This window comes from Tachypleus tridentatus, chromosome 13 (genome assembly GCF_004210375.1).
Source record: "Tachypleus tridentatus isolate NWPU-2018 chromosome 13, ASM421037v1, whole genome shotgun sequence".
NCBI lineage: Eukaryota > Metazoa > Arthropoda > Merostomata > Xiphosura > Limulidae > Tachypleus > Tachypleus tridentatus.
The window spans coordinates 103,813,394-103,840,490 of NC_134837.1; the positions used below are offsets into that span (position 1 = coordinate 103,813,394).

The 27,097-nt window shown below is 31.7% G+C and overlaps 1 protein-coding gene across 6 annotated transcripts in view; it reads left to right on the top strand.

Moving 5' to 3' along the window:
• The first annotated feature begins 232 nt into the window (after positions 1-232).
• LOC143238119 (inositol polyphosphate-4-phosphatase type I A) overlaps positions 233-27,097 on the top strand; it is a 68,446-nt gene continuing 41,581 nt past the window's right edge. For 2 of the 6 annotated variants that reach the window (XM_076478079.1, XM_076478074.1), the window contains exons 1-11: positions 235-432; positions 4,168-4,333; positions 4,461-4,525; positions 8,786-8,873; positions 9,922-10,140; positions 10,965-11,012; positions 11,622-11,740; positions 12,646-12,759; positions 14,390-14,469; positions 22,234-22,360; positions 23,239-23,438. In XM_076478079.1, the coding sequence (XP_076334194.1) occupies positions 4,216-4,333; positions 4,461-4,525; positions 8,786-8,873; positions 9,922-10,140; positions 10,965-11,012; positions 11,622-11,740; positions 12,646-12,759; positions 14,390-14,469; positions 22,234-22,360; positions 23,239-23,438 (1,178 nt within the window). In that variant the 5' untranslated portion in view covers positions 235-432; positions 4,168-4,215. Of the gene's footprint in view, positions 624-4,167; positions 4,334-4,460; positions 4,526-8,785; positions 8,874-9,921; positions 10,141-10,964; positions 11,013-11,621; positions 11,741-12,645; positions 12,760-14,389; positions 14,470-22,233; positions 22,361-23,238; positions 23,439-27,097 lie in introns of all 6 variants that reach the window. The other 4 variants (XM_076478075.1, XM_076478076.1, XM_076478078.1 and 1 more) reach the window with 4 other exon arrangements.

Consider the following 27,097-nt stretch of genomic DNA (forward strand, 5'->3'; position numbering starts at 1 on the left):
GCTTTGTGTGAAAAATCAAATTAACAAATGCTGTAACATTAAAACTATTAGGGTTTGGATATTACGAAAAGTATTTATTCGGAAATTGATTTTTGAAATATCTGTAGTTAAACGTACTATATCTAAATTTAGAGCATGTTTAAAGATATTATGTATGTGAATCTGTAGAATATCAGATATATAAAATCAATCTTTTAGATTATTTCATTGTACATAAATCAAATTGACGTTAGAGGGCACTATTATTGTTGACAAGGCAAAAGGATCTTAAGTTAAAAGTTAAAAACCGGTGTAAGCCTAGTTTTATGTTTTGTAAAAGTAATTATTTACTTTATTGGATATACTTGCGTATTTTAAACTTTTCTTTTGTTACATTTCCCAACAAATAGTGTTCTTTAATTTTTATGGACTTCTAACCTTCCCTTACATGTTGTAAGTGTCACTGTGTAGAGTTTTCAACTGCAATTAATAACTTTTAATTTGTATTTTGTAACTTTTAATTACAAATTAATTTGTTAATTCAGGGTAACTTCAAAATTCCACTGTTCAAAGCCTAAACATGATACTGAAACTTAAGTGAGTCAACTGTAGTGTTATAATTACGTATTATTCTGTTCTATCAGGTAAGTTAAGGATGCTAAATTAGTTAATAAATACTTAAGATAGCATTAGTATTGTGAGTATGATTCGTAATGAATAATGAATCATATTATCAGTAGCACTATGTATCTTCTTCGCTTACTGCTAATAAAGTAATATCAACAGCTAGAGCCTATACTATACTATTACTAATAAATGAGTATGATATTTTAGACTTTCATTTGACACTTGCCAGTGCTGGTATCACAACTAGCATTTTTCAAACATTAAAATAATATGTTGAAATTGAAAATAAATTTGGTACTGTATAAGTGAAGCAACAAATTACTCTTGTTTTTTTTTACATAACTGTACTATTAACTTATTTTTTTCATGAGAAAATGAAGTGTAGATGTGATCTCTATGAAGCTTACAAGTCTTGTTACAGAAAGGACAAAAGTAACAAAACTTGATTCAGTGTTCAAAACTGTTACAGTTTTAAACAGTTGTTCAAAATTTTATATTGTAGAATGAAAAGGTTGGAAATAAAACTGTATAAAATATTTAAGTTTTGTGTGTGTGTGCTTAGAAGGATGTTAAATGATGTGATATATGCACATTGAATAATTTTTGTTTTATTGATAAAATATAGATAACAGTAATATGGAAGTAACTTGGATGAAACGTGTCAGTGTTCAGTGACCCTTTCTTTTGTTCTTATATACATTTTTAACTTTATATAGACTTTTTTGTTATATGTGCTTTATTTAATAACTTAGAATTATTTGAATGTAAATGTTATAAAGAAGTGTGCTGAGTATTTTAAAGTATATTGAAGTTTTTGATTGTATTATATATACATATATATAGGGAAATAATACTGAGGAAATTTATTGCAAGATGTGAATACACATTACAAGTGCTTATCACCATATTTTAAAAATTTGATGATGTTAGCTGTAGTTTGGTTTGATATTTAAACAGTTTATTGTTATGATGCCTAGTTAATGTCATGAAAATTGAATGAAAGGAAACAGTCCCTACCATTTAAGTTAAACTTACCAATACAGTTTTAAACTTGGCCCAGTCATATTAAGTGCCTTCTTTAATCATCTTTCATAGTCCATTTAATATGCAGATTACTTGTTTTCAATTGATTAAGCAGATTTTATTTAACAAGTGTTTGTTTTTTGTATACATATAGAAGGCAAAGTTGAATTTTAAAAACGACCAACTGAAAGTGGAGCATAAAATTTTGTCATGACACTGTTGTTTTCAATCACATTTTAGTTCTTGATGGTTAAATATATCTTAAAATATTGTATATTAACTTTTTATGTAATTGGCTGGTTTATACTTTTCACTTTGTACTCTAAAGGAAGGTATTTTTCTGTACTATTATAGTTGACTGTGTTTTATAGCCACTATAATATAATTATTCTATTAAATTACTTTTGTATTGCAAAAACATTAAACTTGTATGTAGATAAGTGTTTCACTTACATTTGTTCTTGATTGGAATACAAAAAAAAAGTGTCACAAATAAGTTTTAAATGAGGGTGACATCCTTAAATAAGCCACTTTATTAAATTCATGCATTTCGATGGATTTATTTTTTTTTTATAAGTGAAGAGAGTAAATGGTTTATCTATCTTAAAGTATCAATACAAAGTCTTAATTGTGTTGAGCATGTTTTCATGAAGTTACTCTTGTTTTCCCAACAGAAGAAGCTTTCAGATATGAAACTTTGTTTGTACAATCAAGGAAAATTCATATAAAGCCGTAAGGCTGTGTCTGTATTTTCAAGAAGTCCATAACCTTCCCACTTCAATTTCTTTGATGCAATAAATTAGTGGGGGCTCTTTTTCTCCACAGTTTACTTAAGAGTAGTGTCTTTTCTATGATGACTAGAACTAATTATAAATACCAAATGAGTCTCATTTAAATATCTTTTAACATATTATTAATCTTCATCTTGTTATACTCGGAATATTTTAGGGTATATCCTAATACTCACTTTACATTAGACTGTCTGTTCATCATAGTTAGAAAGTTAGTGACTGTTGAAAGTCTCAGCTGTTTTCATTGTTTTATGTTGTCCCTTGTCTGTGAAGGATACTGTATTATTGTTTTTGCAGTTTTCAACATGTGAATTATTACAATGAAAGATTAAAAGTGTAAGGATCTGCTAAAAGTATCTCCTTTGCTGCCAAAGGCAGCTCAATTTAGGGAGATCTGGGGGCATACCTCTGCATAAAATTATTATGCATATAATTTCAAGTTTATATACAAGTTAAATATTCAAAAGAGGGGGTGTTCAGTCAGTACTGGGTTAAATTCAAAATTAAGGGTACAGAAATAAAAACGAAATATTTTTCATATTTTATATTTTAATAATTCTTCTGTATATTACAAAGTTGTAAATAATTTTTTAAAATTCAGAATGCAGAGTAGAAAAGTGGTACATAATAGGAAAATACATATTAAAAGAACTAAATTAGTCTTTGAAAAAGGAATTTTCTCTAATCTATCTATGTTAATTTCTCTGGCCATTTCATTTTCTTCAAAAATTATTGTCCCATTGTACATAGTGGCCTGTAAGTCTCTACCCATCCATATATCTTATGTATCCAGTGTATCTGTGTGCTGTCCCTCATTCTTGCTGCATAATATTATGCGATGCCATGTTCTGTGAGACATTTTCCTCAACGTAGCAGGGGTTATTGTTCCAAATGCTGCAGTAACACCTGCGTTCAACTCATCATTAGTATAAGATAATCTAACATAATAACATATGGTCGGGTAGGGACTTACAGGCCACCCTGTAGAATGCAAAAATGTTTTTATCAACTTTAGTCTTGAAAATGATCTTTCAGCACTTGCAATACTAATGGACACAGTTTATAAAATTCTTGGAACAAAAAGGGTGTTTGGAAAACATTTATTTGGTTTTCACATATAAAAGATCTTACCTGGAACTGAATATTCTGGTATTTAGTGTGATATCAATTTAAGTATTGCACACAAATTTACACCACAAGTAACCCTTAACTCTTTCTTTATCAGTATTGTTTCTACATTTTTGTAATTTTGTGCCCCTAAAATTTTGTAGTGGCTTGTTTGAGCCATTCATACCTGTCTTGAGCCAGCCCTAATTCTTTTTTAACATTTTGTGACTGTTGAGATAAGAGAATGCTTGTCTGTGTGTCTAAATTTAAAATCGGAATACTTGATAAATAGCGAGCAAGTTGGTGAGAGAAGACTATCACATACTAAAACTATGAAGCTGAAGTATTCATGACATGGGTGAATTATTGGTACAGAAAAAAAGTTCACATTGTATATGCACATGCACTTTTTATAAACTTGTGTTTGTTTGATGCTTGTATTTAGTGGATGAGTATTAGTAGTTATAGACTTCTTGTTTATTATAATATTGTTTCAAACCAAAATATTTGGTTGTAGCTATCCTTTATTAAATGGTATTCAAGTTATAGTGTTACTGTTTATTAGATACATTCACTACTCTAAAACATTTTTTTTAAGATCATTCTATTGGAGTCTTACATGTATTTATTTTAATTGTAGTCACAATAAATCCATGATATGGTGTGAAAAAAGCAACTCCTTGATCAGATGCGATTAAATGCAAAAGAACTCTTAGCTGTTGCCTCCCAGCCTTCATACAAGTTTGATAAAGAGGGAGTGCTTTTTATTCGGGAAAAACAGGAAGGCATATTTCGTCGAGGAGATGGTATGAAATATTAATTGTTCTAAATGAGGTTATTTTTGACAATTAAAGTTTTCTGCTTTGAATTGAATTTTATATGTTAAATGTTATTACAATGTTTGTTTTGTGCCTAAAGAGCTGTCTCTTATAGTTTTTACAGAACGCTGGTTTCGTTTACGAGGGAATCTTCTATTTTATTGCAAAAGTAAAGATCCGGTAAGATTTTGTTTTTGTGTTTCTGTGTGCAGACTTGTCTCTGAATCTTTATTGACTTTAACAGTCATAAACTGAACCATAAAACATATTTGGGCAATTGTGGAATTGTAAAATTACAGTAATTTTACACTTTTTTTATTAATAACCAGAATTTGGAAATATAATAATTATAATTTAAGTACTAAAATTAAATATTGAATATTTATTATTTCATGCATTTTATATCTAAGTGAGTGTATTTTGATTAGTTTTCTGGTTTACAAAGAAATATTTTAATATTGAGCACTGTATTACATAATATAACTTATTTTGGATGAGTCTCGAATTTATAATGTTATGTACATTACATATTACCATTTTGAATAACCTGATATTTGAATTTGAATTTAGAACATAATTAAATGTTAATATGTATACAATTTATGATATTTGCCAACAATTTTGATACGCATAATTTTCTTTCGTACGACACTTATGTTTTAATAAACAAATAAAAAACAATACAATTTATGATAATGGCTGTTACTGATAGTTATTATAAGTGATAGTTTATATACAAGAGTTTCACAAACTTACAGACAATACAAAGACTTGTATCCAGTCTAGAACTTAGTATTTTATCGATGATCCAGGTCCACAACACACAAATTACTTTTATGTTGACATACAGGTATACTTCACAGGATGCTAGTTAGCAGTATTGTTGTTTGGCTTTGCACCTTTACAAGCTAACTTTTCCTGGTGAAGGTAGTTAATATCTTATTAGAAATAATGTCTGAAGTTAATCAGTTCATAATGTTTGAAATGTACAAACGTTTGTGGTCCAATTATGTAATTTTCCAATTAATAGACAATAAATCACAATTATAGCTTCAAGGCACACTGACCGTAGCTTATCAATAATAATCTTCTGCTGTGTTTCAGCTACTAACCTTTTTTTACATGAATCACTCGTTTGTCTCAAGGTTTCAACAATGTCCAAGTGTGCTTGCATTTTCATAAAACAAATATTGTTGATTCTTACTTTCAAGAATCTACTAATTTAGAGAGCAGATGGGACTTGCGCAATACACACTCAACAATATATATTGCATGCAAAAATAAAACTATACTGAAGTATGTAGGTATTAAAATAAACATCAAAAGATAAATCCTTTACAACTGCTAGACTTGAATGTTATTGTGACTTGCATGTTTTTCATATTTATTTCAATATTGTGAAACTATTTGTTTTGTACTAGCTTCACTGCTGAACTTCTAATCAGTATGAAACTTTCACAATAACATAATATGGGTAATGATAATATCCATGAAATAGTTATTTATGAGATAGGGTCAAAATAGTTTCAAGTTCATCATCCTTAGACCTTAGCAGTAGATGTTTTCCATTGGAAATGGACCAGTTAGTTCCACTTTCCTTCCTTCCAAATTTGTTGACCTCCTCATTGTGTGGTTCTTCCAGATCTATTTTCTTCCTCAAATTTTTAGCAGCTTGTGAGGTTCATTTTTTCTTTTAACCATTTGCTCTTCCACCCCTTTCCCACTCTTATTCTGGGTCTGCTCCAGATAAACTTTACACATGGGAAAGCTTAAATAATTAGAGTCAATATATCCATGACCAAAAATGCACACTTTTGAAATGGGGTGTTCCACTAGATTGCTAGTAGTTTTTTATTTGTTATATATTTGCTTCATTAATATGCCTGTTCTGGACTGCACTGACCAGTGGACTTACATGGGTAAAGCTGAATGGGGTAGTGCCATTTTGCCACCATCCCTTCAACTGAATAAATCAGCTGCAGTCTGCTTTTCAATATAGGATATTTTATGTTTCCCCTTGCACTGTCTGTGATGTTGGTATTCCTTCATATTCTTCACTGCATTATTTCCCTCTTGTTCTTTTAGTGGAGTATGGGAGTCCTTGTCATTTTCCAGTTCCGAGCTGCTGGGGTGGTGGATCTTAGAGGAATCCTCCTGAATGTGTGAACTTTCAGTTAGTAGAGAGTAGGGTGATAGTGGTCTGCTGATGGATTCTGAAGATGTTGCACCAAGCTTCTGTGCAGTTCTATCCAGAGGGTGAGGTTGCTTATATTTTCTAGATGTGATGGGACCTGGAGGGTGACATTGCACTTCATCTTCTGTGTGGTCCTATTCTGGGGATGATGTTGAGCATGTCACCAGTTAAATACATTCCATCTTCATATGGTGGCTTGTGGAAGTTGTTGTTGCACACAACTTCTGTGTGGTTTTATCTTCAAGGTGAGATTGCTTATATTTTATGGATGCAATCCACTTCATGCAGTGGGACTTTGAGGTTGATACAGTGCTCCAGCCTTTGTTTAGTCATTTTCAGAGGATGATGGTCTTTTGGAGTAGATATATCATATTGCAGTTCACCCCTTAGATTGAGATCTTCCATCCTATCATCACCTGGACACAAGTCTCAGCTAGTGGTTTTAGATTATAGCTAGATCAATTAACGTAAATCCTTACATGTGTTAGTTGTGTTACCTCCTCTTCACTCAATTTACCTCTGAATCTCCATCTCCATGCAGTGTGTCCCAGAGATTGATATTGCATGGAGATTTTTGTATATTTCTCAAGGCAATCCACTTTCATGCAGTATAACCTGAGGGTGGCTTTATGCTCCATCTTCTTTGTAGTCCTATGTGGAGAATGATGTTGACTGGGCCAGTGGTTTTTCATTTTGCACTCCATTACATTTTCACTGCCTAAAGCCAGTGTTCATAGGGGTGTCACTCTGATGCAACTTACTGCATGAGCACATTTCATAGACGAGTTTGAAAATTATATCCTTTCATTCTATGTAATATGAGGTGAAGACAGTGTGGACCTTTGTCCTTCCACAGGTCAGATGTTCTATTTCTGATACCACTTGGTTTTGGACTGGAGTTGACTGGCCATATATGGTCCATTGTGCTCTAGCCACTTTATACCTTGTGACATTTCCATTTTAGTTTTCACCATATTACTGTCTGTAGAAGGTTTTTATACAGTAATTCTTTTTTGAGATTGCACTTTCTACATGCTATTATTCAGATTCTGAACCAAATAGTTGTCTACCTTTTTGGTTGTGCTTCTTCCAATCTCTGCCCATATATGCAACAACTATTTTCACACTGGACACAGAATAATATCTGGTACAGAAGTGGTATGGTTTCCAAACAGGATCACACTTTATGGGTGTATTTCCAACACATTTAAAGGATACTTATTTCCTATTTCTCACACTAGTTCCTATGTCTATTCAATATGGGATTATAACTGTACAAGTGAGAGGAGGTAATGTACTGTATGAGAAGTTATTTTCCTATACTGAAAGTATATTTCTGATGGGTATTTAGTTTCTCTCACACTTCCCACTCTTCCTCCCAATGGAAAACCAGAGCTTTCTTTTCTGCTTAATCTCAAATTGACAGTTTGATAGAATGGAATAAAGGGAGTTACATGCTTTAGGAAGGTGTGTGACAATCCTATTGGTGGAGGGTTGCATGATGATATACATGCAAGATGCAATTAAACCATGTTGATTGTGAGGTATGTGGGAGCTCAAGGCTTGTTGCATGTAGAGAAATGTTTGCATATATAGAGGGTAGCACCTAACAAGAATATCCATAAATGGGAATAGAAGTAAGTACCCGTCAGAAATATATTTTCAGTATAGGAAAGTAATAACTTTCAGTGTCGGAACTATTCATACTGGTTGTAAGTATATCCTCTGACCCATAATTTTGCTGAAGAATTACCGAAGTTTATAGATTAGTTAATATGTTAAAAAGTTCCTAATTCTATTTAGTATTGCATGGTGTAATAAAAACAGTTACATTTAATAAGTTAATGAAAGTAATATTGATTTTATTTAAAGTTAAAGTGAATGGAGTTTCATTTTAACATACACTTACTTGGTAATCACATTACTACACTAATATTGAGAATCAGCCCAAGTGATTAGCGTGGCACATGGTTTTATGTATCTTTGAAATAACTTATATTTACCATACATTAGTGTGTCCTGTGTAAATATAGGAGGTCAGAAACTCACTTAATTGTATATCTTTCATATCTTTTGGCATTTCATTTGCAAATTATGATATCAAGATTTTTTAATTAAATTTAGTTTTAATTAATTTGTTTTGCAGAAAATTGTGAACATTAAAATTAGGATGTTTTTGTTGTTATAACACAGTGCTTTGAGACCACAGTCAGCTTAGCTTTTATGTGTTTTCTTTCCTGTTCCAGTACTCAGAACCAGTGGGGTTATTAGTTATTGAACACTGTTCAGTGAAAGCTGATTCAGAAACAGAAAACATCTTTCCTTTCACTCTAGGTAGTTAAATGTATTTTTATTCAGCTATATTTTAATAGTTATTTATTAGTGTGTCGTAACTTCATATAATATAATATACTTAAGCCTACATGTAGTTCTCCAAACTTAAAGTTGTATTAAAGTTAAGGTTTTCATTATTTTATCAGTTTTGTGGTGTGATTATTTTAGGTTCTTATGCAAACACTTAATTGACATGTAAAAAGAAACTATTTTTCATGACATGTTGAAATTGAGATAAATATTTTGGATATGCATTGTAAGTTAGAGTTGAAAGTGCAATTTGTAATATAAACTTTTGCATAAAAAAGGATAAAAGTGAAAAGAAACACTCTGGAAAGAGGACTGTAACCTAGGATCTTTGTCTAACAAGACCAGTTATATATGTCTGTAAGTTTTACTAAAAATTGTTCCCTTAGGACATTTAAGCAAAATAAATGTAATATACTTTGTATAATTTGATTAGGTGATGATAAATTATCCCACTAATTATCTTGTCATAATATAATGTGGTGATATACACATAGTGAAAAGCCTTGTATGTGAACAATAATTGGAATTATTTGTATTCTTGGATAGTTCATTTCGCAGAGCAATTCTGTTGTCATCTAAAGGTTCTGGGTTCAGGTCTCAGGTCTGGAGCCTCTTTTCACTTATTGGATTTTTCTTGTAATAGTTTAAGTGCTAGCAGCCAAATTACATTTTTAGTTTTTTCGTTAATTTCCACATGTCAGAATATTTTTTAGTCTCAATTTAGTTCTTATAATGATATCTTAATGAGATAAGCTGGTTTTTAAAGTTTGAAATTACTTGGTGTAACAAATTAACTAAAATATTAATTTAGTGTGATTTAGTGAGAACTACTGGTAATTGCTATGCTCTTGAGAACATGTTTTAGTGTTGCTTAATTTCTAAGTTTTGCTTTATTTGCAAATTTCTGAACTATTGAATATTTTTAAAATTGGGTATTTCAAACCTAACAACTAATAAAAAGATATACACTGCAGGAAATTACCACACTCATCAGTAAACTAATTTTGTTATGTGGTAGACTATGTGAGTGATGATCATGGTGGTCAGCAGCTTGGGACAGCTACTGAGGTGGAGCGAGAGACATGGATGAATATCCTGCGTTCCGCTAGCTTTGAATGTATGAAGTCACAAGTCCATTCTCTAAAGAACAAGTTGCATCTTAAGAAGGGGAAGCTAGATGTACAGAAACTGAGAGTATATTCTTTTGAAGAAAATCAATCTCTCAGCCAGTTAATGGGTGAATATATCCCTGTTTCTCCTAGAATACACATTATGATCATTTTTTCATGAATTTTGTTTTTCAAAATTCTATCACAGATTAGTTGAGGTTGTAGGTTCATTTACATGATCTTCTGATATTTGTTGCATTTTCATAGACGTGCTTTCTGTTGGAGAGTTAGTGGAAGGATTTTTTACATGTATATTATTTGAATTTTACAAAATTTGCTTGTTTTTTTTTTTACACAAGTATTTTTCATACTACATCAAACAGGTTTATTTTTATTTTGGAACATTTCCTCATATCAATATTTTATATTGGACTGGAAAATTAAATAAAATGTACTAGCACAGAAGCAAAAAAAGTGAGATTTGTGTTGTATTATTTCCATTTAACAAGTTGTAAAATGGAACTACTGTCACTTAGCTAGATGTGGGATTCCTGATGCATGCAGTAGTGATGTACTGTTTGATTAAAGATCTAAGATAGGTAAACTGATTTCATTTTATAATGAATGTAATAATTTTGGTATTTTTTAAATAAATCTTTAACATAGAACACAAATATTCTTTAACGTATTATATGAATAAAATATAATATTCCATTTCAATCAACTGCCCCAAATTTCTTTGTAGTATGTATGAGAAGTGTCAGTTATAGAGTGTGTAGTAAATCCAGATGTATTTTAAGTAGTTGAAACAAATATTGTTCTTAATATTCAGTAATATCTGTGCATGTATTCTTTTTTACTTGTATTAATTGTTTTATTAGTATACTGGTATTCATTAAAGACTTTATGATATTAATGAATAATGAATTGTGTCCTTTGTTCATCTGTTCAGGTCGTTATGATCCACTGCAGCATGAGCCTTTTCTGGAACTTAGTTTAGGTAGGTTGAATATATTGCTCCTTTAGTAGAAATAAGACACAATGATATAATATAGTGCTACAGGGTTAAATGTTAAAATATTCATAATGTTGTTTTGTTTATTTATTAAAGAACTTGCAAATCATAATTCTTTCTAAGTGCAAATATTTACTTTAGAAAGCTGTTTTATTCTTGTAATTTCAATAATTGCTTTAGACTGATTTTGTTCATATTAACATAACAGTTATTAAAAAAAAATTGTTTTTATGCTCAGTAATCTAAGTTGGATACATTGTCACACACAAAACCTCTCTTGCACCACGTAATTGTTCTAACTGAGCAAAGAACTTAACACACTAGTAGTTGTTAGTAGGGCATTTTTCATCAACTGAACTAAAGTACTTAAATCATATATTATAATGAATGTGTAGGATGTTAATACGATTTATTGACACTTACAAGTAAAAATACATGTGTAACATACAACTAAGTCATTTGATAACTATATGTGAAGTTTTAACCTCTGACTTATCACATTAATGATGAACTATGTAGAAAATGCATCAAAAGTTTTCTTGTTTATAAATTTTAATAAAAACATATCACTTATTTTCATTGTTTCTTCTATAGTATGTGACAATTTGAAGTGTGATGCTGATGGACAGCCACCCAACCCTATGGTGTTAGTTTATACATGTCGTACTGTTCAGTCTTCATGGGTACAGTTTGCTCAGACTGAAATGATTGAGGTATGATAGCAGCAAGAGTTTAGTTTGGGTTTTCTCAAGATTCTCAGTATGAAATATTTCCAAGTTTGTTTATTTTAACTAATTTGTTTAAACTTCTTGACTTTTAGGTGATATTCTACAACTTAAACTTGAAAATTACAAGAACTTTAGAAATAGAACACAAGTAAGCAACTAATTCAAAATGTACTGTACATTATTCCAAAATTTTAAAAGTAAATGTCACTGTTTACTAGCTAAATTTCTGTTTATTAAACGTTTTTTTACATTATGAAAGGTAATGGATCACATTTTCAAACTTTTACATGAAATAGTAGCATTACAAAATATTTTATAATTTAAGGTTATTAAATTTAATTTCCATATAGTTGCATTTTACAGTATCTCAGAAATTGAGAAAAACTATTTATAGAATTTTCCTGATTGAATACACATAAACATAAAGAATGTTAAATTGAATTAAGATTGAGAAAAAGACGCTATTTTTGTGATGATGTTCAGTTCTTGTATTAATATTATAAAAACATTAAAAGATAATTAGAAATGTTACTTTGATGCCACATGCTACAGAAACTGTTAATGCTATCATAGTTTGAATTATTCCTAATTTGCAACAGCTTTATTGGTTAAAAACTACAAAAGTATAGTGATGCACCTATTAATTAAAGTTCTGAGATAGAAGGCTAATTTTTCATCTTAAAATAAATATAATCACTGTGGTATTTGTTTAGACAAATCATTAACAGAAAACAAATGTGTTTTTTATGAATTAATGAAGTAAAGTATAATATTACACTTGAATCATCTGAAATATGACCCAAATGTCTTAGTAACACATGTAGTAGCTAGAAAATTTTAATTGATTAAGTGGTACAGTCAGTAATGTTTTATCTTTTTATGGGTTTAAGAGATCAAGCAACCCATGTTTTCTGACGACTGTAGGATTTCTAAAGAGAGAAGTTTCTCTTGCCATGAGAGTGAAGGTTTTAGTTTTTGATGTCAAAGAAAAGGTGACTGCCACGGTAAGATCCATTAATGTTTTTAAACTGTTTTTTTAGGGTTTCTATTGATAACCAATGTTTATCATGAACTGTGATTTCTTTCAGAAATCTGACTGACATTAATGATGTAAATGTTGCATGGAATTTCTTTTCTGATGCTGTATGATACTCAGTATTTAACATTGTTCTTACACATTTTATGTTTATTATAATGTTTAATGGAGACACAGTACACGTACCGAAAATACTGTGATTCAGAATGCTAGAGCAAAATATTTAAATGTTTAAGGAGAATACATATACATGTTTATAAGAGTTCTGTTTTGTGCAGTCTAAATGTCCACCTGAATTTTTTAATGAACAGTTTGAGGTGTTTTCTCGCTAAATCCGCATCTTATCGGTTTATAGTAATGGATCATGTTTTATGGGAGAATGTAGATTTTTACACATTTTTCATTTTGCCAGTAAATGGAAAAATAAGTTCTGTGATTGATTTAAATGTTATGTGATTATATTTTTTCTGACAAAACACAACTGTATAATTTTTATACTTTAGTAAACATTTAATTTCCAAATACTTTATTTGTTAATTTTTGTATTTGTTTTATGTATTTAGCTTAAACTAGCTTTTTTGTAACATATTATTCATTATAGTACTTTTTATCATAAATAAAAATTCATTTAATTTTAAATTTTTTCAACAAAACCTGAATTACTGTGTAAACAAAATGTTCTAGAGGCCTAATTTATTCTTTGGTTTGTTACTACTTCTGCAACAGATTAGTGGCACTGAATTCACTCTCATAGTGCTACTTGGAAGAATGAAGTAGTTAAATAAAGTAAGCCTCATATAGTGATGGAATGTGAGCACAAATAACTTAAAATACTTTTAGGTATTTTGATAATATGTGATATACTATCACCATTAATTATACATTATTATTTAGCAAATTGAACACTTTTATTAAATTTCTCTTTTTCACTGAAATATTAATTTCTATTTTTACAGCTGTCTATTTTTGTTTTTGGTTAAAAGTCCTTTTGCTGAATAAATTTAAAAATGCATTCTTGCCCATTCTAATTTATGTGTGAATTACCAAAAGTACTTTTGTAAATATATCTCAATTGAGAAAAGTTGTTTTATTAAAAATAAATGAAATTAATATTGGTAGCTAGATACGAAATATTGGAAATTGAATATTGTTAAAAACAGCTTTTAGAACATCATTATAATGTGTGAAAAGTATAATTGCTTGCATTATATAAGATTTTTTTTCTTGTCATTTTCTTTTTTTTTTTTTGTTAATATTTATGTATTTGTATCTTAAAAAGCTGTTACTAATTAGCACCAATGGCCAGAATTTACGAGGACAAATATGATTCACTGACACAATACAATAGATGTGTGATGAGGATTTATTTTGGAAAAGGAACCTGTAGAACTCTATTCACCTCTTATTGACTGGAATTTTTTTTTATATATAGTGTAATTTCTATCATTTTTGACTTGATCAAGTATTACTTACCATTAAGTTTGAGGGATTATAGTGGTAAAATTCAAAGTTTGATCTTTGTGGTGGACATAACACAGATACCTTAATGTGTAGCTTTGCACTAAAACGTGTAAAAAGTGTTTGAATTTCTTCTACAGCGAACATTGCTTGGAGAATCTGTTTTCACTTTAAGCACTCTTCTTCAGACCCCATGCAGATTCTTGAGGCTTACTTTAATGTAAGTGGATTTTTATGTTTGTTTATATTAGACATTTAACTTTAGATTTATAAAAATATAAAATTTTGAAGTTACCAAGGTAAAGTTTAAGAATAAATAAGGTTATTTGAGCAGTTATAAAATAAGAACAAAATGTGTGCATCATACAAGTGAAAGCAACAAGATTATTGTACTAACTGAATTATTTTTGTGTATATCCCACTTTTGGCATAAGTTATTATTATTAAGTATATGAAAGAAAGCTAGTTTGTTTTCTTTTAGCTACAGCATAGTGGCTCATAGAATGGTTCTGAGCTCGTAGCTCCATCATCTCTTAACCAATTTGAGATCTAATCATAGTTTTGGACTCAGAAGGTCATTTCAAACCATTTAAATTTATATGTTTCTCCATGTCCAAGGCCTCATAGATTAATTTACACTTAATCCTGCCAAAAGGAATTTTAATTTGAGCATGGACTGGTATAGATCCTAATGAGTAATAAAACTGAATTGGACATATGTATGCCTCATGCTTGGTATTGCTTCTGTACAAAAAATATAGTAACAAAAAGAAAAAAGTTCTTATAGATTAATTTGTTTAAAAGAATTTCAAATGCCACAGCTATTGAGCATTCCTTCTTGTTTCCTATTTTAAGACAACCAGGAATATACAAGAAGATATTCATAATATCTGTTAATATTACATAGATGAGTGCCTCACTCTTACATTATTTAAAAGTAGTGGTATTCTGTATGATAGTCCTGGTTGTGGACAGTTATTTTACATTTTATGCAAGAAGTTTTTACACAATACACTGATGTCGTTGTTGTCTCCCTTTATCTTTACGTGCATTCCAAATTCCATATAAATTAGACTATGCAGTCTGGATTTCTAAAGACAGTCTTAAAGGATATTAAGCCTCGTAGACCAGAACCATGGTTTTAACAGTATGTAGCACGGCAATGGCATCTCATTTGATTGTCATGACATTTCTCAGTGGAATAATCCCCATTGCAAACTAGAATTAATCCAGATGGCTCACTTGAAGGTACCTACATAAATGTGAATCATCAGTGTGTAAATGAAAAGTAATGTCATGTGATGCTAAAGATTAGAAGTTCCTACCTGACCTGCTTGAGAACAACTCTACATACTTCTGATATTTCATTATAAGACATCCCACCTGAAATTCAGGTGAAAATACTAAAGGCAAAGGTTTACTTTCTTCTCTTGAGTGTATAGCCATCAACCTTATGCTACTAAACTCTGATGAATAAACAAGAATTGCTGAGTGTCATGATGACAGAGATTTCTGTTACTTAATATTGATAGCCCCATCTCTTCTTACTTTAGGGAACATAACATCTGCCATGATCACTTCATGTGAGGAGAGCATGAAGACTGGAAGGCAGAGTGGTATAAGAAATTTAGAAATGCAAGCAAGAATGTTAAGCTCTGTAGCAGTGTTCTTACCTTCAAGCATCTCTCCACTACCAAGCAAAGTCAGTTCAGCAGTTTCTGAAAAAATGCCCAATACTGGTGGAATAATCATAAGGCATGACCCACCTCAGGCAAAGATGGCAAATACTACACAGAATAGAGTCTGTGCTCTCTACAGTCAGGCAATTTCAAAAACACATGAAATGAAAAAAATGGACTATGTAACAATGCCAATCCCATGAGCACTTCATTCTGATGATTCCATTAACTTATGGAACCAAAAACATATTGCTGTTTGTCAGTTTTAATGATGATGTTAACCTACTATGTACAGATGAAGATCAAGGTAAGGCTTTCGTACACAGATGCATTAACCAATATGACCATGATTACACGCAGGAGAGGCTTAAGCTATGGCAGTTTGTATCTGTGCTGCAACTATGTGCAAATATGAAAGCCATCTTTAGTTAGGGTAAAATATGTAGTGCCATAAGTACATCTAAAGAGGAATTCCTGGTCTGGGTGGTATAAAAAACTCCACTTTTAAGAAGCACTCATATATTAATGTTTGGATATTACTGTAGCTGGTCAATAGGTAAGATCTCTGGGATATAAACTGATTTCTATATCAAATCCATACCCAAATCCATGAAGAATCACTTACACCTTAAAGTTCATTGAATCATCATCCCACACAGCATCATTGGGAAGGTCTCGGAAAATCCTTATAACTAGGAGACTTACCTGTGAGGTTGAAGTGCTGTCATTATCATGATAGTAGCATGATTGCAGTAGAAAAGATAAACTCGAATCAGTTTTGCTGAGTTTGTATCTGTTACATGGAGAGGATTTGAAGCTGATCAGGACACCTTGGTAGTATCTTTAGATCTGAAAGATATTACAAGAAAGGCTATCTTTACACTCTTACATATGAAATTAGGCATAAGTGTAACATGTAAAACAGATTATAGCTGCATTGACTACAAGAAGGTGTATCATAAATTGGCAATCAGGTTGGATTTTCACCACTTTTGCCAATTCTAGCCTGCCTTAATGTTCCAATGAGATGCCATGTGTTAACCGTTGCTGATAACATGCTAGTATACAGCAGAAACTGTAGCAAAGCTGAAAAAAAAATTTAGAAAGTTAAGCAGTGGTTGTACAAATGGCCATCAATTTGGACACAGCCTCAGTCGTGTTCTGTACAATCAACAACAAACATGTTGATAAGGACAAACCACCACCATCCACTGCAGACACTGCTATCCTTCAAGAAGGCAGAAACACTGAAGTATGTGGGGGAAACCTTTGACAGGCAACTCAACTTCATCAGCCATATATACACCCTAATAACCAGAACAACAAAATGGATCAAAGCTCTGAAATTTGCAACAGAAAAAAAACTGAACATCATGTGTTTATACACTGTCAAAGTCATATCAGCACCATCCTGGAATATATTCTGCTGATGATCAGTGTGAATGCTGCACACTTTAGATAAGATTGAACAGATACAAACAGTTGTTTAAGACTGGTCACAAGATATACTTCAATGACTTCCATCAAAGCCCTATTACATATCACAAATCTCAACAGCATTGCAAAGCACAAACAATGTTTTCAACCCAAATTTCACTCGGGCCTTACATTGTAAAGACTTCATTCCATAATCAAACTGCTGCCTTTTTGAATTGGGACATTCCAGCTTTGACCCCACAAACACTAACTAATCAGGAAATTATCTAAAAAAGTAGCAGTCATGGGTGAATAGATGCTGTACTACATAGATATCTCTGTGCACAGTGCATTTTTGGGGCATCAGTATGCTTTTCAAAAAACTTTTGCAACATGTTCTATACCAATTTTAAAGTATTATGTTACCAGCAAGATACTGATGATAAACTACAAAATGTCCAGAGTTTTATATATAATTAACTCTTTTCTGACTTGAATGGACTGTTACTGATATCTTCTGCTATGTTTTCTTTTATACTGTGGAAATATTTAATAAAATTGGCTCTAGTTTCTGCTTAAAAAATTCGTTGTATAATTTAGTACCTCTATAATTTAATAAGTTGTGTAATATTGAAAATTTTGTTCTGAGACACTATACTGAAAAACTTAAAGTTCTTCCATCTTAGGGTTACACTTTTTATTTTTATTGTTGACTACAAAGTTTTTTTGTATATATATTCAATCAGTTTCAGCGTGATTTGTAGTCTTTGACATATTTCTTTTGATACTTTGTTTTGTATATTGAATTAGTTACTACTTTACAACAAAAAGGTACAAAAAATATATCAATGATCTGGTCTTTCAAAATGCCATCATTGTTACATTTTTCAGACCAAAGTATCATGATTTATCAAAAACATTGTTGTTAGGGGACTCAGGATCAATTAACATATAATAAATATAGTTTAACATCAGTTAATAACTTCTTTTATTTATTTGAATATAATAAACATAACAATAAGATTCAATAAATAAGGATTTTTGTAACATTCAGTAGGTACATGTACTTACTATACTTATCGAATCTAACAAAGTTTTCCTGATGTCTTTCCAAAGAACAACATTTCTTAGCCATACTAACTGATATAATGTAACATGAAAAATTTCATGAGTGAAAAAAGTGCATAAAAATAGTAAGTTCTAAGATCTGTGGATTTTTCCTAAGCATTATGGAGTTCCCTTAGAATCCCTTGTTCACACCACAGCAGCTGTGAGTAGTCAGTATATCAAGAAACTATTAATTACAGCTCAAACCAGTTCATTTATTCTACAGTGACTTAGATCCATTATAATCTCTTCTATTCACTTATGTTTAGCTGTTGGCTCTAATTATTTTCAACACTGAGTTTTATTAGTAACTATTCAGACCATATTTTATCAAAAAAGGATGACAACAAAGAGTTATGTTAATAAAACCACTAACACAGAATGGAAAACCAACTAAAAAAGAAGACTTATCATTATGGTTGCAAGAACTGAAATTTCTTAACAAGTAAACTTTTTTAGAATGACCAGAAAAATTATAAAAGAAATGAACATTAGGACTTTCTTTTAATTTTGTCCTTAGAAATTACTGTAACTAAGTCTTACGTTATGACAAATTATCAATTTTATATATTTTTGTGTTTAAATAGATTTAGAATTATATTTTTACTAATATTTTAAAAGTTTATATTCAGTTATTGAATTGATACCAAAAGGTACTAACTAGTCCATATAAGTTAAGCAGATGTTATAGTAAGGTCTTTTTTTGCAGCTACTGTTTTCTTTTCCTTTCACAAATAAGACCCACCCTTGGAACTTATCTGAAGGCTGGGGACAACTGCTAGTTGATTGCCAGTTTTATTTGAGGCAATTTAAATTTTTTCATCTTCTTTAAGCAGAAACTAAACTTGGGATGTCCCACACTCCAGATGAGTGTTCTGTTAACTTAGAGGAAAGGATTAACTTTCTAGAACTTCTTAATTAAATTACATTTTTTATATTGTATACTAACCTTTAATGTCACAAAGATTTAACTTTACAATTACTTAATGTTTCTTAAATAAATGCTGATTATCAGTGTTATCTGTAACAGGGTGCTCAGTTTTTTTTGTTTTTTTTGTAAGTTCTCAATTCAACTGGGATTATGAAATGGGAAAAATTATAAAGTTCTCTACACCTATTCAAACTTCTTCATATGAACAATGCTTCATAAATGCTTATACTGTTAATCATATACCTATGTTCAATCTCACTACTCAGCTTTTTTTCAAATTTTGGTTAAGTTTATTTTATTTAACATAACAGGCATTCTGATATTTTATTTGAAACATACAACTTGTATATTGCATTTGCATAACCTTTAAAACCTCTGAAATACTAATCTCAAGTTTTTTTCAATATCTCTGTATATTGTTACTTGTATTTATTCTCCTCTGCTATGAAATACTGCTAAATCAGCATTGTAGGGAAAAATTAATAGTAGATAACTGGCATCAATTACACAATACAATGTTGAATAACACTTTGTAAAAGGTCATGGCTTACACACTTTGACCCATACCTGTGTGTGTAAGGTTAAATGACAATTTAAACCACTAAACTCTTTTTTTTCTTCTTCCAAGGTATTTAAATTGCAGTGTTTGACTCAATGAACAGTATGCCTGCTTTATTCACAAACTAACATGAGACCCACAAAACATTTGCAGTCAAATTGATATCCTTTTCTGTGAGTGTTAAATTATTACACAAGTTTTGTTTTTACAAATACCTCAAAAAGTATATGTTTGATTTTAGTGAAATTTGTACAGTTTAACTATAATATTATCATACATAAGCTGTACAATTGTTATTAAAATCCACTAAAAATAAGAAAATAAGAGGTTTTCTAAAATGTCATGAACTACATAGTGCCAAACTATTAAACAAGTTCCTGACAAATGTGAGTCTACAGCACAAAAAGAGCAGCAGTTGAAGGTAGTAATAAATAAAACTGACACAATTAATCTTTACTAACCAAATGAAATCTGGAAACCATTTAATGTGTAAGAATGGGAAGATAAGCTATTTATTTATTCATATAACCTCCATTTTTTTTAAATAATTTTGGTGAGCCTCTCATCAGCAGAGTTGGTCAGTTTTTTGAATGTCTTCTGCTTTAACATTTCTTGCAGATTATAGTACAGTATTCCAGAGATCATTCTTTGATATAAATTGCCTTCCACTGGCATAAACTGTACATTTCATAATACTCTAAATGTTCTGTATGAGGTTTAAATCTGGAGAGGAGGCCGGCCATTTCATAAGCCAGTCATTTTTGAAGACTAACTTTGAAAGGTAACCCAGTGTACCATGAGCAGCATATAAATGACATTTCTTTTGAATCTCAAGACTTGCTCTTATACAAAGGTTCTAAGCTCTCCATAAGAAATGTTGTATAGGCTTCAAAAGTCTTTTTTGTTACACCATCAGATATTCCCACAAGCTTATTACTGATGATACCAACCCAAAATATTACTTCTCTCTCATTCTGGATGGCACTAAAGTACCATTTGCAAGCCATTCTCTGGTTCTTCCATCTGGACACTCATCTGTAAACAAAACCCCTTGAAAATTGGTTTTTAGATACTGGAAAGCCCAAGAAAGTTGTTGGATTTTATGCTGGCTTCCAGTGGTGGTTGAGTTGCAGGCCTAACACATTTTGCAACATTCTGGAGGACCCAACATCTTAATGGTTTTGGAGCTTCAACTTCCTGGAATATCTTCTTACTCAGAAATAGAAGCATCTTTATAGTTTTTTGCTTGATACTGGAAAGTTGATGTCTTTAAACCACCCATACTTTTCCTTTATCAGATTTTGTTCCATTAGTATTAGAATTGACAACATACTTCTTAATAGTTGTGTGATTTCAACCAATTTCTTTGCAATTTCAGTTGAATTTTTCCTTTAGCAAGAGTATTTACATTTTTTTTTTATATCTGATGTTAAATCATCCCCTTTCCACATAGTTTTGATCAAACTCTGCAAGAAATAGAAGGTACAAAATAATTTGGCACTATGTATTTCATGACATTTTAGAGAGCCTGTTATAACTTTTTTATTTCGTAGTGGGTTTTAATGATAGTTAAATAACTTGTATGTGATAATATGATAGTTAATCTTTTTATATTTAGTCTATATACTTTGAGATATTTGTTAAATTAAATTTTTTGTAATAATTTGGCATGCACTGTAAGTATAGGATTCCAAGAATAATACAAAATAATTCTAACTGCAGACACAAAAAATCTAAAAATCCATTTGTCTTAGGTGTAATATTAGTTAAGCTTTTGTTATGTACAGTTTATATTCAATAAAGAAATAAGTTAACTCTTGGATATTTTTGTTTTGGTTTAGTTAAAGCTAAACTTTGCTGTACTTAATTAGTAAATAAACTTATGATATTCTATAACCTTAATATTAGACATTTTTAAAACATTGTTCTACTTTTAATATGTTATTGTACAGAATGTTTATTAAAGTATATTTACATCCACTGAAATTAAGTGTGCATTTAAATTTTAAGGTACATATATGTTTTCCCAAACAGGCAAAAATTGAGTATTATTCATGATTAAGGAAATTATTATTGTGTAATTTAAAGTTCTAGGCAAATTTCATTTTTAATCAAATAGGATTCTTGAATGTCTTTGTTTTTTTTCTACTTGTTTTACTCAACAAAATATGCAAAATTCATTAAATTTGTACATGGGGAAAAAGAAATATTTTGTTTAATGTATTTGAGAATTGATAGCTTGGATGTTCATTTTAACATGAAAAGTGACACATGTCAGATTTTGTCTTCCAGTTCTCCATGTTGTGAAAGTGTAGGATTTATTACTGTATCTGCAAGGGAGCTGGAACCTGATGTGTCTGTGGATGACAGTAACAGCCTCGTGTCAGTACCTTCAGACAAAGAACCTATTTGGCCACTTGTAAGTTGTTGTTTTTATGTGTTTTATGTTACTTAATAATTAATTCTAGACAGTGGAGAATTTAATGAAGTAACTGTAACATAGGAAACTTTTATAATTATTGTTTTTCTTTAGAAATTTTTTTACGTAAACCATGTTTTATATTTGTGTAAAACATTTTTATAATGAGTTTAAAATAAAAGTGTGAAATGAAAAGTGTTTTTGAATAATTTTTGTATTGCTGTTGTGAAGAAGGAATAAAGGTTTGGCTCCAAAATGCATTTAATTTCAGATAGTTAATTGTGAAATGAACCTCCTAAATCTTGGGAGATAGTGCTTTTGTTATAAAACACTATTTTAATGGGTTAGATATGTGTTCCTTTGCTGGATCAGTGTGCTTGATCAAGTTGTCGGAGAAAATATCGTAGATTAGAGAATATATGTGTGAATGTCTTTTTCTATGAATAAAGTAAAAAGGTTAATGATTGTATTAATCAGAGTTTTTGTCTGTTCTTTTTATGAAGCATGATTTGCATGATTTATATTTAATATACAATACTGAAGTTTGGCTCTTCTATGTGGTGAAATATTCTTTGATTCTCTCAGTTTTCTAAAGCTGTCAGAATTACTTTTTACCAATCTTGAATGAGTGTTATAGTATGTATATATATATATATATATATTGAACAAATTACTTTGAAGCTTTTTCTAACTTCTGTTAACTTGTTCAAATGTATTACTTGTTGATCTGTGTATTTTAAGGGTCTGGTAATTCATAAGTGATTTGTAATCAAAACAAAGGATTTGAAATTTGCTTGTTTGTCAAGATTTGAAGATATAAGTATTGTTAGAAAATGAAAATAAAAAAGAAACGCAGTAGCAGTTTTCTCTTGATCCAGGCTGATCGGCAGCGTACATATTCCTTACCCACATCTCTGCCAGCGAGAGCCACAACTCCTCTACATTCCCAGTTGAAGACACTCTTTGACAATATCACCTCTCAGACATACTGCTTTCATACTGGCCTTGGAGCTGAATTAAGGGTACATGAGATCATGGCAGAAAGCAGACTGTGCTTCTCACTACCTCAACTACTACTGTGAGTTTAAAATGATCTATTGTAGTAGAAAATTGTGAAGGATCTTGTCTGTAAAGCTATACTAGTGAAACAGAAAAGGTACACTTTTGAAATATTATTATTCTTCTGCTATTCTGTATGAGATTGAAATTATTTCTGAAACAGTATTATAGTCAACATTGCTAAACTTTTTTAAACATGCACCAGTCTTTTATATTCATATTTTTGGTGTCATTGCAGCAAAATGTGCTGATCATGTGACCACTCCTCACTAATCCATTTGCACCTTCTATACTAGCACACGTGTAGCTCCCTTCATTGCAAAACAATCCCCACTTTCTCAAACTACAGTAGTAATAACACTAGGTCTCAGTCTCAGGTTTCATCATGTCTGCTGATGAAGAACAGACTTTCATTCATGAGGAATTCATGTCATACATTAGGTCAGTGATTTTTTTTCTTTTTAAGATGGGTATTGTTCTTTTTTCAAGGAGATCTGTGGTAAGTTTCTCAATGTGTCTTTTTGGCTAGACTTTGTCAGTTCCTTTTTTTTCATAGGTTTTTTGTGAGGGTTGTCTGGTCATATCTCTCTGTTCAGGGGATTCTCTCTATATGCTTACCGTCCATTCAGAATCCTCCTCTTCTGGGTCTTTTCCTTTATCTAGACCCCCTCTTCTTTGTGTTCTGTTAGTTGATTCAGATTGGCCAGCTCCAAAATAACTCCTTCTGCTCTAGGGCTTTAGGAAGCAACAGTCTGTCTACTGTGATCAGTCATTTTTCATCCTGATAACACCACATTATCTTTCCATGTGACTTTTCAGTTCTGTACTTTAGGTCAGGAACTTACCATTTGTTTTGCATCTTTCATTGCCTACACCTTTCACCCTTCTTCTTTTTCCAAGTATCAGAGACATAAGTCTTGTTTCAATCTTTGGTCTTGTTCTCAGGGCTTCTGTCTCTCCCATACTTCTGTTTCTTACCTATCTGAGCCCTTAATCTGGTTGTTCATTCAGGGCTATCTATTTCAACTGTTGCTCTTTATAGAGCTGCCATGTTGAACTTCCTCCTTTTTCTTACTTCCAGAAAGTTCTCTTGCCCAGAATTTTCCATTTCTTTCATTTGGTCCATCTAATATATTTCCTTTGTTTTCTCAGATTATGTCCCTCAGCGTGGATTCCTGTATGTGGTGAGGGGACCTCCTAGGGAAGGTTCTGTTCTTTCAGTTTATTTCCTCTGGGACCTAAACACACATCCACGTATTTGCCCTGTGTGGCGACCCATGAAAGGGAGGAGAGGATCCTGGTGGTTGAGGGATCCAACCCTAATACACCACTTTGGCTTTGAATTCCTGTAGACGGGTGGCCTTAGAGTGGCCCCCTTTGGGTCAGTCAGCTGGTCCACTTGGGATAGGGTCAATCAAGTACCAATGTTGGAAGTTTTCAACAGATGTTGTAGATATTAGATCTGATGCTAGTGTTTGGGTATAATGCTTACGAAACCCTGGTGTTGCTGCAATGTCCTTGCATGACATTTTAGTGCATCCCCTCATTGGGATCCATGGTGGGTGGGGTCAGTGGGCACCGAAATTTCCCTTTTTTTATTATGGATCCTCCAAATAAAAATTTAAATAAAATAATGAAAAAACAGTCCATAGGTAAATGACCACATCTTAAAGTTTCTGAGCAGCAATCTTCAACATCCCACCTGCTGTACCTCATTTTCTTATCCTACATTCTCTTTCAGACAAACCTTTAGTGCAAATTTCCCCCTTTTATTCAGAAGGGACTGGAGGGACTTGCTGGCTCTCCAAAGTCAGTAAAGAAGCTTTGATCTGGTGACATATTGGTGGAAACATCCACATCCCAACACAGTGAACTCCTCTTGAATTCAAAGGCAACTGGAGACATACCTATTGAGGTTACACCTCATGTTACTTTGAATTCATCATAAGGAGTTATTGTTGAAAGGGATTTGAAGAACATCCCAGAGTCAGATATTCTCGCTTGTTTCTCCACCCAAGGAGTTTCTGCAGTGAGGCGTATATCCACTCACAAGGATGGAATTATGGTGCTGATTAATGTCCTCATTCTCACAATTTACATCACCACGTCCACCTGCCACCATCAAGACAGGTTATCTTAATTGCAGAGTATGGCCATACATTCCAAACCCTCTCCGATGTTTCCTGTGTCAGTGGTTCGGTCACTCGAAGACGTCATGTCGTGGTTCCTTGATGTGTGCTTGTTGCAACGGGAAGGACCATGATACCTACGAGTGTGAAATAGACCCTCATTGTATCAGTTGCAATGGCTCTCGCTTGTCTTTTTTTCGTTCTTGCCCTAAATAGTTGGAAGAGGTGCAGCATTTAAAAATGATTCATAACATTACTTATCCTGAGGCTTGATAATTACTGTCAACCACTTCATCTCAGATGTATGCTGCTGCACTTCATTCCACAACTACAGTGGGAGTGCAGACAGATCTCTCTGTGCCTTCAAAATAATTGTTCTCAAAACATTGTATTTGTATATATCTCCCCAACACTCACTGTGAGATGGAGCATTTCTGTAAGATCACCAGGTGCTTTTCTAATGGCGTATCTATATCTGTATATATCCCTTTATTTTTTATATCAGTATGTATATATAACCTGAGGACTGTCACTCATGGACTTCATGGGTAAACCAGATAAAGATTTTTGCCCATCCTTACTGATCTGTATTTCATACAGTTCAGGTCTTTCTGCTTTTCATAAAAGGGAAATGCAGACACCTATTGCACTGTCTCCTATGAGTCATTCCTCTGAATCCCCAATGCACCGCCCTTTTTCTTTTTTTCTAGTGGACAGTGGAAGTTTTCTCACAAGTGGGTTTATACCATAACACAATCTCATAGCCATATGTACTCACTGGATGAGAAGAGGGCTATCATTGTTATGATGCATATTATATATACAATATGACATGAAATCTGTTATGCAAGGCACTTCCACTAGATGTTTCCTGGCCATATGGACCACACTTTACATAATCCTATGTATGCCACAGGGCTTCCCCTGGATGTTTTGTTCAGGTGGACTGATCTTGTTGATTTTACAAACTTATGCAAGATACTTCCATGTTGTTTTTGTCCTTGAACTGCACTTGGCATAACACGTCATTTCCCCATGATGCTTTTTGTAAATGTTTTCTGTCCAGTTGGACTGCACTTGGTCTATTTGTGTACATTTCACTAACCCTAGACACGTATTCTTTTTGGTTTTGCCCTACATGTCCTAATTATTGACTGTCAAGCATACTTATTACAGATGAATTTTAATTATAGCACACCTATTTTTTTGTTGTTGTTTATAACAGTTATTCTTTGCTTGATTATTTGTTTTTGCATATCACCTTCTCAGTGTTAATATTTTGCTGCTGCTGCAGTAAAATAGGGATATCATTAACAATAGTAGGTTCACCTTAAGTGAAAAATGCAATTTGAATATGTTTGAAATGGTAATGCTAAAGAAAGAATAAAATGAATAAATAAAAATGTTTGATGTTAAGATATAGCTTTCTTATTAATTAAAAGATTTAGGAAATTTATAAATTCATACGTAATAGTTATGGTTAAGATGTAACAGACTAAAACAAAACGTTACTACAACCGTGGTTAAACATAAAACAATTTATTAAACT